The 22934-nt window shown below is 42.7% G+C and overlaps 1 protein-coding gene and 1 long non-coding RNA gene across 10 annotated transcripts; both read right to left on the bottom strand.

Annotated features, from left to right (window-relative positions):
• Positions 1–474: 474 nt before the first annotated feature.
• On the bottom strand, positions 475–18459 carry LOC123049086 (non-lysosomal glucosylceramidase). 9 transcript variants are annotated; one of them, XM_044472092.1, is made up of 19 exons: positions 18288–18459; positions 18021–18205; positions 17388–17498; positions 17226–17282; positions 16780–16856; positions 16584–16683; positions 15857–15930; positions 8856–8956; positions 6759–6862; positions 6405–6458; positions 6255–6310; positions 6131–6169; positions 5659–5800; positions 5286–5470; positions 4858–4925; positions 4609–4681; positions 2991–3052; positions 1309–2428; positions 475–1058 (listed from the first exon to the last, which is right to left on the bottom strand). In XM_044472092.1, exons 2-19 carry the CDS (start codon positions 18117–18119, stop codon positions 830–832), a joined length of 2751 nt encoding a protein of 916 aa, XP_044328027.1. In that variant the 5' UTR covers positions 18120–18205; positions 18288–18459; the 3' UTR covers positions 475–829. The 9 variants fall into 9 exon arrangements, with proteins under 9 accessions (XP_044328027.1, XP_044328034.1, XP_044328020.1 ...); XM_044472099.1 differs by having other exon boundaries at positions 18340–18456; XM_044472085.1 differs by having other exon boundaries at positions 18309–18447.
• On the bottom strand, positions 6969–8848 carry LOC123049146 (uncharacterized). Its single transcript, XR_006423459.1, has 2 exons — positions 8316–8848; positions 6969–8122 (listed from the first exon to the last, which is right to left on the bottom strand). It is a non-coding gene; the product is annotated as an uncharacterized lncRNA (long non-coding RNA).
• Positions 18460–22934: the final 4475 nt, after the last annotated feature.

Here is a 22934-nt window from a genome sequence, read left to right as displayed (position 1 = left end):
AAAAAATTGCCACACTACACAGAGTAATTGCCATGCGTTGATCGGGTTTTGGCTGTCCTAAGGGTGTTCACTGCGATTGCTTAAAAACCCAACATTCGTTTGTTAGCAACGCTGAAAAAACCTATTAAATTAGACCTAGGATCCAAATATAATCAAATTCGTCACTAAAACACACACCCCGGCCAAACTTGGATTTCTAGTGATGCCATGAGACCCAGATCCCTTCTTATGTGAATCTGTAAGATATGGCAAGGTACCACACAACATTATCGACAAGACAAAAACGAAGTTTTTTTTAAAGGACGAAACCATAGAGATGAGATTTTTCACTTTCTACCTAAGAGAGTTATCTCCACTAACTTATTTATCTCAACATGCAAACATGCCACCTCATCATATAAATACAAATAGGAAAGGCCAACCTTAACATGCAATCATGCATGAGAAAAAAAAATCCACCACAACATTCAACCATGCATGGGAAAATGTTCTCCATTCAATTATTCTACTTGTATTCAATACATATTTTACAGTTATACATAATCCGATATAATAAGTCATATGTATTTCTAGTTTTGGTTGTCATGTTATCAACCCAAGTTTTCATCAACCACAACAACGCATGAGGTCTATACATATTATGTACAGTACTGCACAGAGTTGGGTTCACTGACAGTGATCACAATATACAAGACAAGCTTGGTTGCACATGAAGTTCCCTCCGCGGAAAGGAAATTGCAACTCTGCATTTCTTTACACATGCATGTACAGGAATAATTGAGCTAAATCTCTAATCACACTAGCAGCCACAGACTACACACACATTGGCTCAAAAACAGCCACTCTTGGGAGTGATCTTCCTGACGCTATCCTGGAGAAACTGGAGCGCACCAGGAGAAACGTAGGCCCTCTCCATTGTATTTACCTTTGGGGCCTCGAGGATCGCCCTTGGAGGAGACAGCACATGCTGCATTGCCCATATCGCAAGCGGGCGCATATATATCAGAGATCTATAGTGGCCATCAATAGTCCATGCTTCTGGAGTTTGAAACCAATACCTGATTGAAGTGATATGTTAACTATTTATAGCTTATATCCAACCAGTTATCTCAAATAAATTGAGTCCCTATATTATTATATCCAACAACCAGTGAACAAGTGGTATTTAATGAAATCATAGCCATTATTAGATGAATTAAGAATTTAAGATAGGGCAACCATCAGCACTAAAAAGCATGATCCTGATCAAAAGCAAATATATGTGAAACACTAAAACTTTAAAAGCTAGTGATGAAACAAGGTATATACCCATAGCCCTCTTCAGACCATCCTGCAAGAAAAATGCCTTGCGCTGTAGTGAAAGCCTGATCCTCCATTCCGTGGAGCAGCATCGTTGCAGCTAAACTGTATGTTACTCCAGTCCAGATTTCTCTTGACTGCATACATGTCTCGTCTACCTTCCCATTTGGGTGCATACCATTGACTGCTCCAATGCGTCCTCCTTTCACCCTCATCACATTATAGTCAAATATTTTCTGAAGCGTGCATTTTATCCTGTCCTCATCAAACAGAGGTGGCAAGCCAGATGATGCAGTGTACCATTGTCCGGCCAACTGATCTGCCTGGATGGAGCGGCTACTGTAACTTGTTCCACTGTCATAATTGAAATATGAACCATTCCACAACTTGGCTTCAAACACGTGTTTAGCCTTCGCAAATTTTACCATGCACCTGTCAGCATAGTCATCATGTCCAAGGCTGCGGGCCATTGCGGCTGCAGCTTGAAGGGCAGCAAGCCAAAGACAACCACAGTAGGCACTTACTCCAAGAACAGTCCAAGCATCATAAGTTTGATCAGGAAAACCATCATTCTCAATCATACAATCACCATCACGATCAAACTGTTCAATGTATTCCATAGCAGTACAAACTGCAGGCCAGACATCCTTGCCAAATGACATGTCGTCTGTTGCAGCAAAATCCCTGTAAACCTGGAGCACAAACTTGGGATTCAGATCTTTCCATCTACTTGTATCATGTATATTGTATGCATTCAATTCATGCCAAGGATCATGTGCTCCGAGATCATGGGGAACAGCACCAATTACTTTGCGTGTGCCCCATGTACCATCAGCAAGAAATCTGACTCTAGTTCTATCTTCACGCAAAACAGCTCTAGCAAAGTCCCGTTGAATACTCAGCTCAATCTTAGGAAAGAGATCCAACAGAGCAAATGAAGCATAGAAGTGTACATCGTAAGTGCACCACATGAAGTACTCCACTCCTTCAAGGTACAAAAACTTCCCAACATTTTCTTTGTCATCAAAATCAGGTGGGCTAGAACCAATAAGTGGAACGGTAGAGTTGCAAGTGCTGTTATGAAGTGGCAAATCACTGTCCTCAGGTAGACTTGAACTCAAATCACTGTCTGGGAGTACATACACTAGATCAGTAATTACAAAACTACATTATAGAAGCATACACATAAATTATACTTTTGGCATTGTCACCATTCATGAGAGTAGATGCAATTAAAATGACAAGATTAATTTAGTTCTGTGTTAATATACTCTGGGGAACCAATCACATCGAGTAAGTTTTCTTTGTTACAAAAGAACTTAGCCTTGAAATAAATGTGCTATATAGATCAGTAAGAACTTGTTCGTTCCAAAAAAAACTATTTCCTGAGGAATTGGTTTTTTCTTGTTCTAAACAGCTTCGTATTGCAGTGAACTATTTCTACATAGAAATAACCAAGTGATAGTTCATGTGGAATACTCCACATGAATATTCATGAATGGAGAAAATACAAATTTGTATTGCAATGTCTCCGTTCATGTAAAATAAATACTGTGCTACAAAGGGGTTGTTAACTTGAAGGTGAGGTCTGGACAAGGACATTCCAAGATGAGACTACCAAGTCAAATCCTATCAACACTTCAACAGAGAGAAAAGGAAAATCAGGAACAAGGATCTGGAGAGATGATTACCAATCCAAACAGTTCCTCCCGCTACTAGGAAGTATAACTCATTGAAGAGAGTAATTTTGTACCTGCAAGAATAAAGTACAATGTAGCGCATAAATATATATTTATCGTACATGGCTAAAGCTATAGACAAAAAAGTATATATTCTCTAAAAGACGTATGAAGTGAAGGCTCAAATTCCATGTGATTAATAATTGGAAACTGTCCACCTCACTCCCCCAAAGGCCAAAGAGTATCACACCTCAGGTTGACCATGAACTAATTTTCTGAATAATTAACCACCCTGAACTTTGAACGATTATGAACGCAAAAAGAGGAGGGACGATCAGGGGGGGGGGGGTGGAGGGACGATCCCATCGGTAAATATTTTTACTGTGCTCGTCGTTGCCTACTCCGTCTCAGAGGCGGCTTAGTCGTTGACCCCATGGTGCCCAGCACTGATCCGACCGTTGTGCTGTTGGCGTCTGACGGCGTGTTCGCAGGATCGCCGACTGCAGCGTGCGTGGTGAAGCAGCGACCGTCACCGGAGCTGAGGCGTTGGAAGGGCCCTCTCCAGGTGGTACCACGGGAGCCTGTCGTCCTCGGCGACGTGATCTCCACGGCAGGATGGAAAGATGTTGTATCATCGGCAGGGTCACAGCTGTCCTCGTCAACGGTGCGGGGAGTGGTGGCTTCTTCATCTTTGTCATCGATGGGCTTTCAGTCAGTGGTAAAGGTAAGCAGTTTGAATATTAGGGCCGTGGAGGGCGGGCAGACGGCCTGGCCCTCTGCGGTTATCATCCCAATCTCGAGGGCCATCAATGATGGGCATATGACCCGGTCCGACTCGGCTTTGCATGACAGCCCACGAGGCATGCATAGCTGACGTGACTATCACGTGTCTTAGGATTACGGTGGAGCTTTTGGAATCAGATACCTCAAACCATCCGAGTGGGATGAACGGCCACAATACTGCAACAACTAGCATGCACGATGAGGAAGATCCGGGAGAGAAGATGGCACCTTGGTCGCCAAGCAAGACAAGCAGGCGGAGAGGCTTATACATAGATAATTGATTGATTTACAGCCAAAGAGAAGAAATGAGAGAGTAGCCTATAATGCCCCAGTAGACAAGAACAGAGGACGACTCCTAAAACCCCCTCCTAGAGAAGTGATCCAGTATTAAAACTCCGAGATGTAACAATGCAAAATATAGATTATTAGGGCATCTACAACGCCGGGCGCTAAGCCTGGGCGCTAGGATAAATATCCTGCCCGGTCGGCAGTTGGACTACAAAATCCTAGCGTCTAACCTGGCAGCGACGCAAAAGCTGGAGGCGGGCGCTTTGCCTTTTTTTTCCCCACAGCCATGCATGTAGCGATCAGTTTTTCTGCTACTTCTGCGATTAATTAGCGTCCCTCGTTAGCGCTTGCCGTTGGGTTAGAAAGCACTAAGCTTCTTTCTTATTTTATGAGAATTATCTTTTTATTTATAAGCGTCCACGCAGGCGCCCAGCAATGGAGATGCCCTTAGGGGGTTAAGAGGACATTTGTGATACTTTGGGGGCAGAAAGTAGACTATTTCCTTAATAATCTTAGAAACAGTTACGAGTGTAAGTCGTGCACAAGTATTATACTGTACCATTCTGGAAGCCTCTCATCACGGAGAATTGGGGTCTGCCACTTATCGATTTCCTCTTCCCAATGCTTGTACTCTGTCAATCAGATGGGAATTCAGAAGTAATAAATTAACCAGAAAAATATCTCAACAGAGAGAGCACCGCTAGAACAGAGTAATCAAACCATAATCTTCATGTATGAGGAGAAAATTAACTGCTATAGTCAACAATATACCAAATTTATGCCACAAATTTTAAAAACAAAAACATACTCATCAAGGCATCTTGCGCCAGGTTTATAGCAGATCTTGGAGAAGTTCCGTAGAACTTCGTATATCTCCTGCCAACAGAGCACGAAATCAAGCCTTATTAAACAAATGGAACAGCTGGTCTTATTGATCTTAGTATATATCAGATAAATAAACACAGAAAGTTTGAGAAAAGGTAGCAGAATTATAAATTAAGCATTCACAGTAGACACTATGGAATTGGATTTAAGTTCTACAATCACAATCACTGTTCTGTGAAGTATAATGCTACAGTAAGGATGGAGGATAAACTAATGAGATGTGCAGAAGATACAAGTTATCACCTACATTGTTCACAAGAGCTTTGAAGTTCAGAAGAGATGAATCAACATACTCATTTGGATTTAGCATTATTATCACCAAACATAAGAAGTTTGGAAAATAGAATTTACCTATGGTACCTACTTCCCTTCTTAAATTTAACCTCGGGAGAAGACCAAGCCAACGCAAATACGACCGTACATCTTCCATGTGGTTCAACCCAGGTTGAAGCAGAAACTGCTGCACAAACTGTATCACCCACTGAAGAAGGCATGCTGGGGCCAGCATTGAAATTATCTTGGTCAAAGCAACCACCCTTTCAAAAATCATATGATAAGACATAGTACAATCAAATATTTTTGCCAGTATTTGTTTATTTCAAATAGACAAATCAGTTCAATCTTCAATGTATGATTTCACTTCTTTGCATGAGTATCCAAATACCAAGGCTACAAAAAATAGGTGCAGTCTACTAAATGACTGTAGGACAAAAGGAAAAATCACCTGGACCATTGTGCCCCACATCTCCTTAGCAGTGACTGAACTTTCTCCAGAAAGCCCAAAAATTGGCAACACTGTGACATCAACATTTTGGTTTTCACGTGCAGCAACAGCAAATGTTACTGGAGGATTATTGTTGGCAGTCCTGCAACGTTTTTAATTGATAATTATTGCTAGACAAGCAAAACAGTAGATTAGAAGAAACATGCAGAGAACATCATGTATCTGGCAAAAACTTATTGCTTCTTTAGACAGAGATTGTGGGTGCTTCTAATACAAATATATGGATGAGAATACGTTATGTCACTGAAAAAAATCAGTCCCCAAATCGATCAGAACAAGCCAGTGTGGAGATACTGTTGCAAACAATGATCAGCTAGAAGCTCTTACTTTGCAGTTGACACTTCACAGAAATGCTTAAGGAAATCTGCCAAATGACCATAGAAAAGACAATTATGGACAGTTGATGACTTACTTGTGATGTAGGAGAACACCAGAAATTCCATTTTCTCCACTACATACGAAACAGATTGCAAATCATTTCACTATATTTTTAGTTATATCATAAACTGTAAACGTTAAGCAAAGCCCCAACTGACATGAATGGTTCATTTACATGACCGCCAGACTGATGTGAAAGTCCACCAATAGAATTCTGGGTTTGCATCAAGAACAGAACATGATTAAATCAAAGAAACAGAAGACAATATTACATAAGAACATTGGAGTAAAAGAGTAGCAGTTACTACCGCCCAGGTCATTACTAGGCTGACTTTTGCCCTTTCCTTTCCGGTATTCACTAGCTGCACAATTTTCATACCCATACAAACATAAGATTACAGATACTACATAAGGCAGCAGTTATTAATAAGAAAAGGCATGATGCGAAATCAAAATTCTCTAGTAAAATTGGTGGTCATGCCACAGTAGTCAAATGTACAGTAATACTCTCAGTGTGTTAACAGCATATACACTCTCCATAAACATACACGAGCTCTGCATACAAGCTTATAAAACGAGGAGTTCAAATTTCAGACATGTGAAACATTAAGTCGATATTGTGCCATAATAAACATTGCTCCTACAAGTAATGAAGAACTTACAGTGTAGACAAAAATGGAGACTGGGAGACTACTCTCTTCGTAGTTGTGGGGAATAAATGGAGATATTTGACGGCAAGATAATTTCAATTCAGGATCAGGTTCACCTTTTAAATCAAATGGATAAGAACTTGTGAGTCTCATTAGCACCTACCTTTAATGATGTGCCTCATAATTCATACTAAAAGAACTTAGTGGTTTATATTTTAGTGGCGGAAGTGTTTAGTATTTATTTTTTATCTTATACAAAAAATCCCTGCATTTACCCCCTTCACTGCAAATAACACGTCGTTTTAGACACGGATACAGTCCTAAGCAGTAACTTCAACCTTCATCTTGTATATGAATATATGATTATGTTGCTAAGAAATAACAAAAGAATTATAAAATATTTAGAAAAATCTAATGATACAGTTTTTGTTTCTCAATAACCTGTTTATACCGTAGGTGTGGATGACTCCAATCAAACTAACCCGCAATATGCAGACCGGCTAGATCAATTCTCATATGGTTGCTAGCGCAGGCCGGTATCCATGTCTAAAACGACGTGTTATTTGCCATATGTCATTTTATCTGCTTCTGTTCATATCCTCCTCGAATTATGCTTGCACTGAGATTTTGCTTATACAGTTGGATCCTTCCCTTATAATTAAAACAAAAAATTTAAAAAATCAATGGCCAGCACCCTCAGCCTTCAATCCTTAGGTTCTACTCCCCCTGTTCCAGAATATAAGGTGTATTGATTTCTGTGCAAGTCAACCATTTGAATGTTTGACCAAGATTATAGAATAAAATAACAACATCTGCAATGCCTAGTAGATAAAATATGAAACTACTCTTCATGATGGATCAAATGATATGAATTTTGTATTGTGGATATTGATATATTTTTCTAAAAACTTGGTCAAACATGCACTCGTTTAACTTTTGGAAAAACAAACGCACCTTATATAAAGGAACGAAGGGGGTAATAATCAATGCTTATGCACTCCTTCGCCAATGCTCATGCTTGAGCCTAATAACTTTCCAACCACTTTTTTAGCGTATCGTCCTAAAGAATATGTTGTCGGTAGTCTAATATTTACAGAGCATAAGATGGTAAAAGGAAATTTTTTACTATATTTTTATAGGAGTCATGTATCCATTGCACATCATTAATGTATGTGGTGGGTCTAAGTTATTTAAATAACATGTAGCATGCATGTACTATCGTTTATAGTTCAAATAATAATAATTAACATGTGCGCTTAAAAATACTTTTGCATGTGAGATTTTTCTAAATGCAACTATGATGATCTATCATTTGTGATTTATGTAGCTATAGTTACAAAATATACTTGCTATGATCTGTGTAGGACTGTAGGTACCTATGTTTTTAAGGCGACGCCTTACCGCCTTAGGGAGGGGGGGCGCTTTGGCGCCTAGGCGACGCCTAGGCGGGCGCTTTGGACGCCTAGGCGCCCAAAGCGGTCGATTTTCCAAAGCGGAGGGGGAGCGCTTTGACGCCTAGGCGTCGCCTAGGCGTCGCCTTAGGGACGCCTTTAAAACATAGGTAGGTACAATGTAGCTATAGTTACGCAATCTAGCATTAATGATCTTGCGTAGGTACAATTATGAAGATCTAATAGGTGTGATATGTTTAGGCACAATTATGAAGAATCATAGGTTCGTTTATACAGATCTAACAGATGGGATCGGTTTAGGCATGCTTATGTACTAGATCTAATGGGTACGATCATTTAGGTACATTTATGTTGATCTAATGGGTATGATCTGTTTAGGTACCATTATATAGATCGAACGGTTGTGATCTACTAATAAAGAGACGGTCTACCAGATCAAAGATTAGTTGTTTTGCTTTTTTGCAGAAATTTCTAGCATACTTCTCTATTTTCTACCATATTGTTCTTTTAGTGTATATATATAATATATAATAGACAGATGTGGAAAGCTCAAACATCATATACAGGTATTGTGCACGCCCAACTAAAAACTATGGCCTATGAGTCATAAGATAAGGAAACTGGAGCGATATTTTTATCATGATGTCCATCTTACTGCTTGGAGTGATTTCTTACTAAAATAAATGAGTAGCATTACCATCATAAACAGTCCATGCTCGAGGAAACAAAGCATGGTATGTTGAACGATCACCCCTTAATTTCCAATCCCAGGATGATATGCCATCATCGCTAGATTTTCTGAATGAAGAAACATAAAATGATCAGTCAAGTATTTACGATACAACTGATATTAGAAGCTATAGAAAGAAGAACCCACAAGAAAGGCGGATCATGCTTGTCTATATGGTCCACATAATTGAACAAAAATAGTCTAAAGAATGGCGCAAATCCGTTAAATAATTAAATAATTATTTTTTATAATAGACTGTGTCATGACTAACTCCGCCTATGTTGTCTCAACATAGCCAGTCCCAAGCCCGTGCAAAGGAGGAGGGTTGTGATAGGCTTGGTGAGCGAACGTCAAAACAAAGCCACTCTTATGGAGATGAAACCCAAAAGGACTTCGTTGGGGCGTAACCCTCTTTGCGACGCGACATGTCTGAACGCGGGTGTGGTTTTAAATGGGTAAGGGCCGGGCCGTCACCCCCTTGGTGGTGCGCCGTATCTTGATCTGGATACGGTGACAAGTGAGCAAGCATCGGATCGTCGCATCCACGCTGCATCGACGCCCGAGTGTAGTGAAAAGTGAGCAAGGATCGGGTCGTCGCATCCTTAGTGGCGCGCTACATCGACGTCCGGGTGTAGCGAAAAGTGAGCAAGGATCCTCGCATTTGACTCGACTAGTGCGAAGGGTAAGGAAGCTAGCCGAGCCAAGTAGGATCCTCTTAGGTAGTTGGAATGTAGATTGTAGGGTCCCTGACGGGCAAGTTGCAGGAGTTAGTTGATACAACAACGAGCAGAGATGTTGAGATCCTATGCGTACAAGAAACCAAATGGAAGGGACAAAAGGCGACGAAGGTGGAGGATAGTGGCGTCAAGCTGTGGTTCACGGGGACAACTACAAACAAAAATGGGGTAGGCATTTTGATCAACAAGAGCCTCAAGTATGGAGTTGTAGATGTCAAGAGGCCGGATTATCCTGGTCAAGGTGGTAGTTTGGGACTTAGTTCTCAATGTTATCAGCGCATATGCCCCGCAAGTAGGCCGCAATGAGAGCATTGAGATGGAGTTTTGGGAAGGCCTGGAGGGCATGGTTAGGAGTGAACCTATTGGTGAGAAGCTCCTCACGGGGGGAGACCTTAATGGCCACGTGTGTACATCTAACACAGGTTTTGAAGGGGTGCATGGGGGCTTTGGTTATGGCAACAGGAATCAAGGAGAGGATGTCTTAAGCTTTGATTTAGCCTACAACATGATAGTAGCTAACACCCTTTTTAAGAAGAGAGAATCCCATTAGGTGGCTTTTAATAGGGGCCAACACTCTAGCAGATTTATTTCATCCTCGAGAGAAGAGAAGACACGTGTGCTTGCCTAGATTGTAAGGTGGTACCTGGAAAGAGTGTTGTCCCTCAACATAAGCTTGGTGTGGATGACTTCCGCTTTAGGATACGTGTCTAGAGGGATAAGCGCCAAAGTCGCCACAACCAAGTGGTGGAAGCTCAAGGGTGGAGGAGGCAGTTCAAGCTTTGAAGAAGAGGGTTATTAAGGAGGGCTCTTGGGAGGAAGGAGGTGATGCAAACAATATGTGGATGAAGATTACGACTTGCGCTCGGAAGGTGGCTTCAGAGGAATTTGGGGTGACCAGGGAAAGTAGAAGCGAAGCTAAAGATACGTGGTGGTGGAACGAAGATGTCCAGAAGGCTATTAAGGAAAAGAAAGTTTGTTTCAGACACCTACACCTGGATAGGAGTGCAGACAACATAGAAGTACAAGGTGACAAAGAAGACCGCAAAGCGAGCGGTGAGTGAAGAAAGGGGTCGGACGTATGATGACCTCTACTAGTGTTTAAACACAAGGTAAGGCGAAAGGGCCATCTATAAGATGGCCAAGATCCGAGAGAGGAAGACGAGGGATGTCAACCAATTCAAATGCATCAACGATGGAGCATATCGGCTTTTGGTGAAGGACAAGTAGATCAAGAATAGATTGCGAGAGTACTTCGACAGACTGTTGAATGGAGAGAATGAGAGCTCTACCATCGAGCTGGATGACTCCTTTGATGATACTAGTCGATTTTTTGTGTGACCAATCCAAGAGTCTTGAGATCAGGGAGGCTTCAAAAATGATGAAAGGAGGCAAGGCCATGGGCCCTGATTATATCCCCATTGAGGTGTGGGGATGCAACTCCGCCTATGTTGTCTCAACATAGTCAGTCCCAAGCCTGGGTAAAGGAGGAGGGTTGTGATAGGCTTGGCGAGCCAAAGTAAAAACTCAGCTACTCTTATGGAGATGAAACCCAAAAGATTTTCGTTGGGGCATAACCCTCTCAGCGACGCACCACATCGGAACCCGGGCGTGGTGTCAAATGGGCAAGGGCCGGGCCGTCACCCCCTGGTGGCGTGCCGTATCTTGATCCGGATACGGTGGCTAGTGAGCGAGGATCGGGTCGTTGCATCCTTAGTGGCGCGCTACATCGGCACCTGAATGCAGTGGAAAATGAGCAAGGGTCTTCGCATTTGACTCGACGAGTGCGAAGGGTAAGGAAGCTAGCCGAGCCTAGGAGGATTCGCTTAGGTAGCTGGAACGTAGGGTCTCTGACAGGGAAGCTTCGGGAGCTAGTTGATGCAGCGGTGAGGAGAGGTGCTGATATCCTTTATGTCCAAGAAACCAAATGGAGGGGACAAAAGGCGAAGGAGGTGGAGGATACCGGCTTCAAACTATTGTACACGGGGACGGCTGCAAACAGAAATGGCGTAGGCATCCTGATCAACAAGAGCCTCAAGTATGGAGTGGTAGACGTCAAGAGACGTGGGGACCGGATTATCCTGGTCAAGCTGGTAGTTGGGGACTTAGTTCTCAATGTTATTAGCGTGTATGCCCCGCAAGTAGGCCACAATGAGAACACCAAGAGGGAGTTCTGGGAAGGCCTGGAAGACATGGTTAGGAGTGTACCGATAGGCGAGAAGCTCTTCATAGGAGACCTCAATGGCCACATGGGTACATCTAACACAGGTTTTGAAGGGGCGCATGGGGGCGTTGGCTGTGGCATCAGGAATCAAGAAGGAGAAGATGTCTTAAGCTTTGCTCTAGCCTACGACATGATTGTAGCTAACACCCTCTTTAGAAAGAGAGAATCACATCTGGTGACTTCTAGTAGTGGCCAACACTCTAGCCAGATTGATTTCATCCTCTCGAGAAGAGAAGATAGGCGTGCGTGCCTAGACTGTAAGGTGATACCTGGAGAGAGTGTTGTACCTCAGCATAAGCTGGTGGTTGCTGACTTCCGCTTTCGGATTCGTGTCCAGCAGGATAAGCGTGCCAAAGTCGCTAGAACGAAGTGGTGGAAGCTCAAGGGGGAGGTAGCTCAGGCGTTCAAGGAGAGGGTCATTAAGGAGGGCCCATGGGAGGAAGGAGGGGATGCGGACAATGTGTGGATGAAGATGGCGACTTGCATTCGTAAGGTGGCCTCGGAGGAGTTTGGAGTGTCCAAGGGGAGGAGAAGCGAAGATAAGGATACCTGGTGGTGGAATGATGTTGTCCAGAAGGCGATTAAAGAGAAGAAAGATTGCTTCAGACGCCTATACCTGGATAGGAATGAGGACAACATAGAGAAGTACAAGATGGCGAAGAAGGCCGCAAAGCGAGCTGTCAGTGAAGCGAGGGGTCGGGCATATGAGGATCTCTACCAACGGTTAGGCACAAAGGAAGGTGAAAGGGACATCTATAAGATGGCCGAGATCCGAGAGAGGAAGACGAGGGATATTGGCCAAGTCAAATGCATCAAGGACGGAGCAGACCAACTCTTGGTGAAGGACGAGGAGATTAAGCATGGCGGGGGTACTTCGACAAGTTGTTCAATGGGGAGAATGAGAGTTCTACCATTGAACTGGACAACTTCTTTGATGAGACCAGCATGCGTTTCGTGCGGCGAATCCAGGAGTCTGAGGTCAAGGAGGCTTTAAAAAGGATGAAAGGAGGCAAGGCGATGGGCCCTGATTGTATCCCCATTGAGGTGTGGAAAGGCCTCGGGGAGATAGCGATAGTATGGCTAACCAAGCTTTTCAACCTCATTTTTTGGGGAAACAAGATGCCAGAAGAATGGAGACGAAGTATATTAGTACCAATCTTCAAGAACAAGGGGTATGTTCAGAGTTGTACTAATTACCGTGGAATTAAGCTGATGAGCCATACAATGAAGCTATGGGAGAGTCATTAAGCACCGCTTAAGAAGAATGACAAGCATGACCAAAAATCAGTTTGGTTTCATGCCTGGGACGTCGACCATGGAAGCCATTTTCTTGGTACGACAACTTATGGAGAGATACAGGGAGCAAAAGAAGGACTTGCATATGGTGTTCATTGACTTGGAGAAGGCATATGGTAAGATACCGCGGAATGTCATGTGGTGGGCCTTGGAGAAACACAAAGTCCCATCAAAGTACATTACCCTCATCAAGGACATGTACGATAATGTTGTGACAAGTGTTCGAACAAGTGATGTCGACACTGATGACTTCCCGATTAAGATAGGATTGCATTAGGGGTCAGCTTTGAGCCCTTATCTTTTTGCCTTGGTGATGGATGAGGTCACAAGGGATATACAAGGAGATATCCCATAGTGTATGCTCTTTGCGGATGATGTGGTGCTAGTTGACGATAGTCGGACGGGGGTAAATAGTAAGTTAGAGTTATGGAGACAAACCTTGGAATCGAAAGGGTTTAGGCTTAGTAGAACTAAAACCGAGTACATGATGTGCGGTTTCAGTACTACTAGGTGTGAGGAGGAGGAGGTTAGCCTTGATGGGCAGGTGGTACCTTAGGACACCTTTCGATATTTGGGGTCAATGCTGCAGGAGGATGGGGGTATTGATTAAGATGTGAACCATCGAATCAAAGCCGGATGGATGAAGTGGCGCCAAGCTTCTGGCATTCTCTGTGACAAGAGAGTGCCACAAAAGCTAAAAGGCAAGTTCTACAGGACAATTGTTCGCCCCGCAATGTTGTATGGCGTTAAGTGTTGGCCGACTAAAAGGCGACATGTTCAACAGTTAGGTGTGGCGGAGATGCGTATGTTGAGATGGATGTGTGGCCACACGAGGAAGGATAGAGTCCGGAATGATGATATACAAGATAGAGTTGGGGTAGCACCAATTGAAGAGAAGCTTGTCCAACATCGTCTGAGATGGTTTGGGCATATTCAGCACAGGCCTCCAGAAGCTCCAGTGCATAGCGGACGGCTAAAGCGTGCGGAGAATGTCAAGAGAGGTCGGGCTAGACCGAATTTGACATGGGAGGAGTCCGTTAAGAGATACCTGAAGGATTGGAGTATAACAAAATGAACTAGCTATGGACAGGGGTGCGTGGAAGCGTGCTATCCATGTGCCAGAGCCATGAGTTGGTCGCGAGATCTTATGGGTTTCACCTCTAGCCTACCCCAACTTGTTTTTGGACTAGAGGCTTTGTTGTTGTTGTTGAGGTGTGGAGATGCCTTGGAGACATAGCGATAGTATGCCTAATTAAGCTTTTCAACCTCATTTTTCGATCAAACAAGATGCCCGAAGAATGGAGGCGGAGTATATTAGTACCAATCTTCAAGAATAAGGGGGGTGTTCAAAATTGTACTAATTACTGTGGAATTAAGTTGACGAGCCATACAATGAAGCTATGGGAGAGTCATTGAGCACAGCTTTAGAAGAATGACAAGCATGACAAAAAAAATAGTTAGGTTTCATGCCTCGGAGGTCGACCACGAAAGCTATTCTCTTCGTACGACAATTTATGGAGATACAGGGAGCAAAAGAAGGACCTACATATTGTGTTCATTGACTTGGAAGACCTACGATAAGATACCGCAGAATGTCATATGGTGTGCCTTGGAGAAACACAAGTCCCAACAAGGTACATTACTCTCATCAAGGACATGTAAAACAATGTTGTGACAAGTGTTCGAACAAGTGATGGCGACATTGATGACTTTCCAATTAAAATAGGACCGCACCAAGGGTCAACTTTGAGCCCTTATCTTTTTTGCTTCGGTGGTGGATGAGGTCACAAGAGATATATGAAGAAATATCCCATGGTGTATGCTCTTTCCAGATGATGTGGTGCTAGTTGACGATGGTTGGACGGGGCTTAATATAAAGTTAAGAGTTGTGGAGACAGACGTTGGAATCTAACGCTTTTAGGCTTAGTAGAACTAAAACTGCTTACTAGGCACAAGGAGGAGGAGGTTAGCCTTGATGGGCAGATGGTAACTCAGCAGGACACCTTTCGATATTTGGGGTCAATATTGTAGAAGGATGGTGATAACGATGAAGATGTCAGTCATCGAATCAAAGTCGGATGGATGAAGTGGCGCCAAGCTTCTAGCGTCCTCTGTGACAAGAGAATGCCACAAAAGCTAAAAGGCAGTATCTATAGTACAGCGGTTCAACCTGCGATGTTGTATCCCGCAGAATGTTGGCCAACTAAAAGGCGACATGTCCAATAGTTAGGTGTAGCGGAGATGCGCATGCTGAGATGGATATGTGGCCACACAAGAAAGGATCGGGTCTGGAATGGTGATATACGTGATAGAGTTGGGATAGCACCAAGTGAATAGAAGCTTGTCCAATATTGTCTGAGATGGTTTGGGGATATACAACACAGGCCTCCAGAAGAGCCGGTGCATAGTGGGGGATAAAGTGTGTCAATAATGTCAAGAGAGATCAGGGTAGGGGGTGCATGGAAGTTAGCTATCCATGTGCCAGAATCATGACTAGATTTCGAGATCTTATGGGTTTCAACTCTAGCCTACCCCAACTTGTTTGGGACTGAAAGGCGTTGTTGTTGTTGTACTGTGTCATGACTGCTATATATATTCTTACATACGAAGACCGAAGAGAAGATTCCAGACTTGCATCCATTAGACAGAACATCCATAGAGAAAATTTCAGGAAATTAAGAATGTACTGTCTGACAGGGCAAAACGAATCATACTTTAAACCGTCATGCTGACCAGGAGCTAAAACTGAGGAGTACTTTTTGCTTCCTCCTTCTCTAGTTATAAAGATCTGTGGTAAATTAAGAACAGAATGAGTAAAAAAATGAGAGGTGTGTTTTAGCCTTTTAGGTAAGAAATTGTACTTCTAGCAAAATCATGCACTGCTTGGTTTACACTTGTAGAGAACTTAAGAGTGTAGATAAAGATACATCACAAAGCTTATGTAACACGCATGATCACGAAAAAGAAAACTTACTTAACACATGAGGCAGAATAATCTTCAAGGGCATTTGTTTTTAGTATGGAACAAGTGAGTTTTCATCAAACCTCAACAATCCAAAATCATGATGCCATTTTCAATATGTAACAAACAATTAGGACATTAGTATATTTTTGCTTAACTAGCAGTGCATCAATGATCTATCTACCTGGTGGCTAACACAACAGAGGGTTCTCAATAATGATCTACTCTTTGTTGGCTGAGAACACCATGAAGTATCATATTCCAAACAACTATTCCAAAGGATAATATGAGGGGAAGAAAAATAATATAAACTACTCCCTTTGTTCCAAATTATTAGAAGTTCTAGCTTTGTCCTAAGTCAATCTTTCTTTATGTTTGACCACTTCTATAGAATAGTGTATCAACATGTACATGAAACTGAGAAAAAAGGTAAATATTTGAGGATATAGCATGTTTTAGCAGGGTAAAAGGTCAGTCACCGAAAATTGGTTTTCCATCACTGGTGACATATCACATGAACCAGGAGTTATCTGCCAATGCTTGAACTCCCCTCTAAAACCTCTTGATATGCTACCAGTCCTGAAAAGGGGAATAAATTATAAATAGGGAGCAATTGTTGGCAACAGAAATAATGGAAGCATGTTTGTGAAGTTTATCATCATGAGGTACACACACCCCATCCCACCAAGGGGTACTCCTTGTGAGGCTGATGGTTTGCTGCTCTCCCTCGTGAATGGATCAATCGGTGCTTTCTGAAAATTGATAAATATCCATGTTAAAAGGAGTCAATAAATAAAGGTACACTTGAATGTAACAAGGTTTTCCTTACATAGAACATTTAGTAATATGAAATGCACAATAAGCAGGCTCTTGATACATCAGCCCCCAAGACCAGGGACCTGTGTCAGCAGCTACTGCTACAGTTTTGCCGTGATCAGAAATTTATGTTTTTTGTTTCAATGTTCTTCTTTTGTATAATTTTCTTTCATTTGTTTGGAATTGGTTTTTGGTTTGGGTTTGTATTCTGAGGCTTCTCGGTGCCTTTCTTCTAAATTCTAATACAAAATTACGTGAAATTAGATGCATGCTTAAGAAAAAAAATCAGCATGCCAATGCATTACCCTTCCATGAGAAGCTTCTTCTCGAACATATGACCAAAGCCGGAGACCAAGCTTCATCTGATGGTCAAGGGGAAAACATAATTTGGACATCTTCCTCAAGACTTCAGAAGAATGACAACACGGACAGTTAGTACATCTGTTTGACAATTGCATTTTTCATACCATTTTAAATGCTTCTCTGAACGTAACATTGAACTCCTTCAGTCTATTAGCGTGACTACTTAATTTCCTTCTCCAAGCATGTTCTGGTGGTGTGCCGTCATCGAAGTCCAGCTGCAGGTGTTGCCATAAAAATCAACAAGAAACATCAGAATAATGAGGACAGTAACAACAACAGCCTGTTGCAACTATATGATCTAACAAATCCCTAGCATATTCTGGGAATGATGCCACATGTTTTACCAAAAACTAACAATAACTCCTTTCCGAATAAAAAGAAGTCTGACATGAGTCTGTGATGCCTTAGTCATGAAATTTGATCTCTTGACTGCATAAAGCCTGATAAACTGTTTTAGTACAGGTACAACTTCTGAATATTGACAGCAATAAACATGCCATAAAAAAATACACAAAAATAGAAGGACTCTGGATATTCAAAGCGGCCATAATAATCAGCAACATAGCAGACTAAAATATATCAGCAAAATGCTGTTGACTTGGAGAATGTCGAATGGCGCAATATTACAATTTTGCCACCTCCCCAATACGCACAAAGAAACAATGTCTGCAGGCCGATTCTGACTGGCAAGTGGCAACTGATAGCAATTGATGGGAGATGATGAAGAAGGTCCTCACCAGATGCAGGGTGCTCCTGCTCACTAACTCATCGCGGCGCCATGAGTGCTTCCTCCGGTAGAACAAGCTGCCGCCGGAGGAGGACTTGCCGCGGGGCATGGCGGAATCCCCGGTTTATTCGAAAAATAAACTGGTGCTGGTAGTATTAGTTGAGGGCAGCTTGGATAGGGTCAACCGAGATTGGTCTTCAAGAGGAGGGAAAATTTTAGTTTGATTCGATTCTTGAAAACAAAGAAAAAGACGAGAGCAAAGACGAACAAACAATACAAGCAAACTATAGCGAACAACCCTTGCTTTCCAGCAGAGGGAACCACGTCACCAGAAGATGGGAGAAGGAGGCTGACGAAGAGAAGAGGCGAAGGATTCCGGCGGAGGAGGAGAGAGGACTTTATTGGGGAAGACTGCCGCGTGCCGGCCCGCCCACATTCAATATAGATAGTCCCTATTTTACTCCCTCTGTTCCATTTTTTTAAAGCACCTTTGTTCCATATATATATTAATAAAAATGTAGTAGTATAAAGTTACCAAGTCAACAACATTTAATTTAAAACAAAGGAAGTCCCTAAATAACTATGCGTCCCTACATGATGTAACAATATTAAAAAGGACGTCCATCACAGGTGCGGCGGTTGATAGTCAATTCTGATTCTCTATGTGCTAGGATTTTTAAGGCAAAGTATTACCCAAACCAAGATATCCTTAAAGCTGGCCCCAAGAAGGGTTCGTCTTTCACATGGCAAAGTATAGTTGCGGGTATTCAAACTTCTAAAAGAGGTTACATCTTGCGTGCGGAAAACGACAAGTCCATCAACATGTGGAGAGACCCATGGATTCCAACCAGACCAAATAGAAGGATTATCTCTCAGAGGGGGGTTGTCCTGATTGATAGGGTGTCAGACCTAATCGATCCAGGGACGGGTAAATGGGATGAGAACTTGATTCGGGACATTTTTTTTGTGGTAGATGCAACACGAATTCTAAGGATACCACTCAGCCCAAACGGGTTCAAGGACTTCGTGGCGTGGCACTTTAATAAATCAGGAACTTTTTTTGTCAAGTCGGCATATCACGTGGAGTGCAGACACCAATTTGAAAATATTTCACAACAGTTTGCATCTTCATCTGCAGGTTCAAATCCTATATGGTAAAATCTGGAAGCTTGTGGTTCGTGGTAAAATAAAAATATTTTGCTGGAGGGCTCTTCATGCGACACTCCAAGTGAAAGCTATAATTATAAATCGCCACATAGGGACAAATCCTTTATGCCCCATGTGCCATAATTATCTCGATGATATTTCACATCTTCTCTTTGAGTGTTCGTCGGCTCAACACCTTTGGAAAGAACTGAAGCTTGAAGAGCGGATTATGGCATCTTTTGCTGTAGATAGATCAGGTTCAGAAATGATGGAAGAATTACTTGAATCATCATCAGATCAGTATTGTGGTCTCCGAAATGTGGGGGTGGTTGAGGTCATAGCTACAACATGTTGATACTTGTGGTGGATTCGTCGTGAAACAACACATTCAGAAAAGGTTCCAGCTGCTGCTAGTTGGATGATGTTTATCTTGGCGTTGTGCAATGCTTATGTGAAAGCTAATCAAAGGTGTACAATGAGAGAGGTTGAGAAGTGAAAGAAACCAGGTATGGATCCACTCAAACTAAACGTTGATGCTTCATACCATAGTGACATAGGTATGGGCGCTACTGCAGCGGTGATTATGGATTCTCGTGGTAAATTTGTGGTTGTGGCTTGCTCTTTTATCCCTTATGCGTCTGAAGCCTTTACATTGGAAGCATTGGTCATGAAGCATGGTTTGTCCTTCGTTTCTTCTCTGGGTATCAACCTTATTGCGGAATCTGATTCTTCTGAGGTTATTGAAGCTTGCACAAACACTACATAGTGGAATGAAAGTGCCCCAATCTTTGTTGATTGCATGGACTTGATCGCTTTTATTGGGAACGTCCAATTTTGTCATTGCTTATGGGAGGCAAATTTTGTCGCTCGCGAGATTGCTATGCATAGTTTTGAGAACATTTTTTCTTGTAATTGGGTCAATGAACCTCCAGACTTTATTCTCAAACTTCTCATGAACGATGTAAGCCTTATTTGACTTTCAATAAAGTAAGCCGTGATGGCGTTTCCTTAAAAAAGACGTCCATGAAGGAAATATGCCCTAGACGCAGTAATAAAGTTGTTATTTATATTTCCTTATATCATGATAAATGTTTATTATTCATGCTAGAATTGTATTAACCGGAAACTTAGTACATGTGTGAATACATAGACAAACAAAGTGTCCCTAGTATGCCTCTACTTGATTAGCTCGTTAATCAAAGATGGTTAAGTTTCCTAGCCATAGAAATGTGTTGTCATTTGATAAACGGGATCACATCATTAGAGAAAGATGTGATGAATAAGACCCATCTGTTAGCTTAGCACTATGATCGTTTAGTTTATTGTTATTGCTTTCTTCATGACTTATACATATTCCTATGACTATGAGATTATGCAACTCCCGAATACCGAAGGAACACTTAGTGTGCTATCAAAAGTCACAACGTAACTGGGTGATTATAAAGATGCTCTACAGGTGTCTCCGATGATGTTTGTTGAGTTGGCATAGATCGAGATTGCGATTTGTCACTCCGAATGTCGGAGAGGTATCTCTGGGCCCTCTCGGTAATGCTCATCACTATAAGCCTCGCAAGCAATGTGACTAATGAGTTAGTTACAGGATGATGCATTATGGAACGAGTAAAGAGACTTGCCGGTAACGAGATTGAACTAGGTATGATGATACCGACGATTGAATCTCGGGCAAGTAACATACCGATGACAAAGGGAACAACGTATGTTGTTATGCGGTTTGACCGATAAAGATCTTTGTAGAATCGAGCCAATATGAGCATCCAGGTTCCACTATTGGTTATTGACCGGAGATGTGTCTAGGCCATGTCTACATAGTTGTCGAACCCGTAGGGTCCGCACGCTTAACGTTCGATGATGATTTGTATTATGAGTTTATGTGATTTGATAACCGAAGGTTGTTCGGAGTCCCCGATGAGATCACGAACATGAAGAGGAGTCTCAAAATGGTCGAGACATAAAGATTGATATATTGTACCATGTTATTCAGACACCAGAAGTGTTCCGGATAGTTTCGGGTAAAACCGAATTGCCGGAGGGGTTACCGGAAATCCCCCCCCCCCGGGAACTAATTGGCCACCATGGGCCTTGTTGGAGAGAGAGGAGGGCAGCCAGGGCAGCCCCCCCCTTGTAGTCCGAATTTGACAAGGGAAGGGGGCGGGGCCCCCCTTCCCTACTCCCTCTCCCTCTCCTTCCTTCCCCCCCTCTTCCTTGTGGAGGAATCCTACTAGGATTGGTAAGTCTAGTAGGACTCTCTCTCCTTGGGCGCGCCCCTAGGGCCGGCCGGCCTCCCCCTCCCTCCTTTATATACGGGGGCAAGGGGGCACCCTAGAACACACAAGTTGATCTTTTAGCCGTGTGCGGTGCCCCCCTCCATAGTTACACACCCTGGTCATATCGTCGTAGTGCTTAGGCGAAGCTCTGCGCCAGTAACTTCATCATCACCGTCGCCACGCCGTCATGCTGAAGGAACTCTTCCTCGGCCTCAATTGGATCAAGAGTTCGAGGGACGTCACCGAGCTGAACGTGTGCTGATCGCGGATGTGCCGTACGTTCGGTACTTGGATCGGTTGGATCGCGAAGACGTTCGACTACATCAACTGCGTTACTAAACGCTTCCGCTTTTGGTCTATGAGGGTACGTAGACACACTCTCCCTGCTCGTTTCTATGCTTCTCCTAGATAGATCTTGCGTGATCGTAGGCAAAAATTTTGAAATACTACGTTCCCCAGCAGTCCATAACTGGTAAGCGTTTGCCAAGGAGGGTGGCATTTGCGAACGTCCGCCTCATAGTTTTAGTTGAGAGGGAGAGGGAAAATGTGGTAGTTTCTTAGGGTGACATGGTAGCTTCTCTGTGAGAAGGAAATTTTCGTTTAAAAACTGTTGTCATTTGATCTTGTTTTACAACTAACGCCCGCCAACTGCCATTACCAATAAAAAAGGATGGCGTGTGATACGTCCATTTTGCATCATATTTTCCTACTGTTATTTTATAATGTTTTTATGCATAATAATATGTTTTGGAGTATTTATAATGCCTTTTCTCTCATGTTATGCAAGTTTTACACAAAGAGGGAGAATACCGACAGCTGGATTCTAGACCTAAAAAAGCTACGTCAAAGTTACCTATTCTGCACATCTCCAAATAAGCTGAAACTTCACGAAGATTTTTTATGGAATATTTAAGAATTATTGGAGCAAATAACTACCAAAGGGGGCCCACCAGGTGGACACAACCCTCCTGGGCGCGCTAGGGCCCCTAGGTGCGCCCTGGTGGGTTGTGCCTCCTCGGCCCACCTCCGGTGCCCTTCTTCTGGTAGACAAGTCATTTTGACCCAGAAAAAAAATAACAGGAGGACTTTCGGACGAAGCACCACCATCTCGAGGCGGAACTTGGGCAGGAGCACTTTTACCCTCCGGCGGAGCGATTCCGTCGGGAGAACTTCCTTCCAGGAGGGGGAAATCATCGTCATCGTCATCACCAACAACTCTCCCATATTTGGGAGGGCCATCTCCATCAACATCCTCAAGAGCACCATCTTCTCTCAAACCCTAGTTCATCTCTTGTGTTCAATATTTGTACTGGAACCTTAGATTGGTACTTGTGGGTGACTAGTAGTGTTGATTACATCTTGTAGTTGATTACTATATGGTTTATTTGGTGGAAGATTATATGTTTAGATCCATTGTGTTATTTAATACCCCTCTAATCTTGAGCATGGTTATTATTTGTGAGTAGTTACTTTTGTTCTTGAGGTCGCGGGAG

This window comes from Triticum aestivum, chromosome 1A, assembly GCF_018294505.1.
Source record: "Triticum aestivum cultivar Chinese Spring chromosome 1A, IWGSC CS RefSeq v2.1, whole genome shotgun sequence".
Taxonomy (NCBI): Eukaryota; Viridiplantae; Streptophyta; class Magnoliopsida; order Poales; family Poaceae; genus Triticum; species Triticum aestivum.
Note: the sequence above shows the minus strand (reverse complement) of the source record. Positions and strands in the feature narration are given on the sequence as shown.

Coding starts and splice junctions, on each gene's coding strand:
- LOC123049086 (XM_044472092.1), bottom strand. CDS start 18,119: ATGCCCCGCGGCAAGTCCTCCTCCGGCGGCAGCTTGTTCTACCGGAGG. Junction 17,283..17,387: donor TCAGAGAAGCATTTAAAATG/GTATGAAAAATG, acceptor CTTGACCATCAG/ATGAAGCTTGGTCTCCGGCT. Junction 5,801..6,130: donor GGTGTTCTCCTACATCACAA/GTAAGTCATCAA, acceptor AAAACGTTGCAG/GACTGCCAACAATAATCCTC.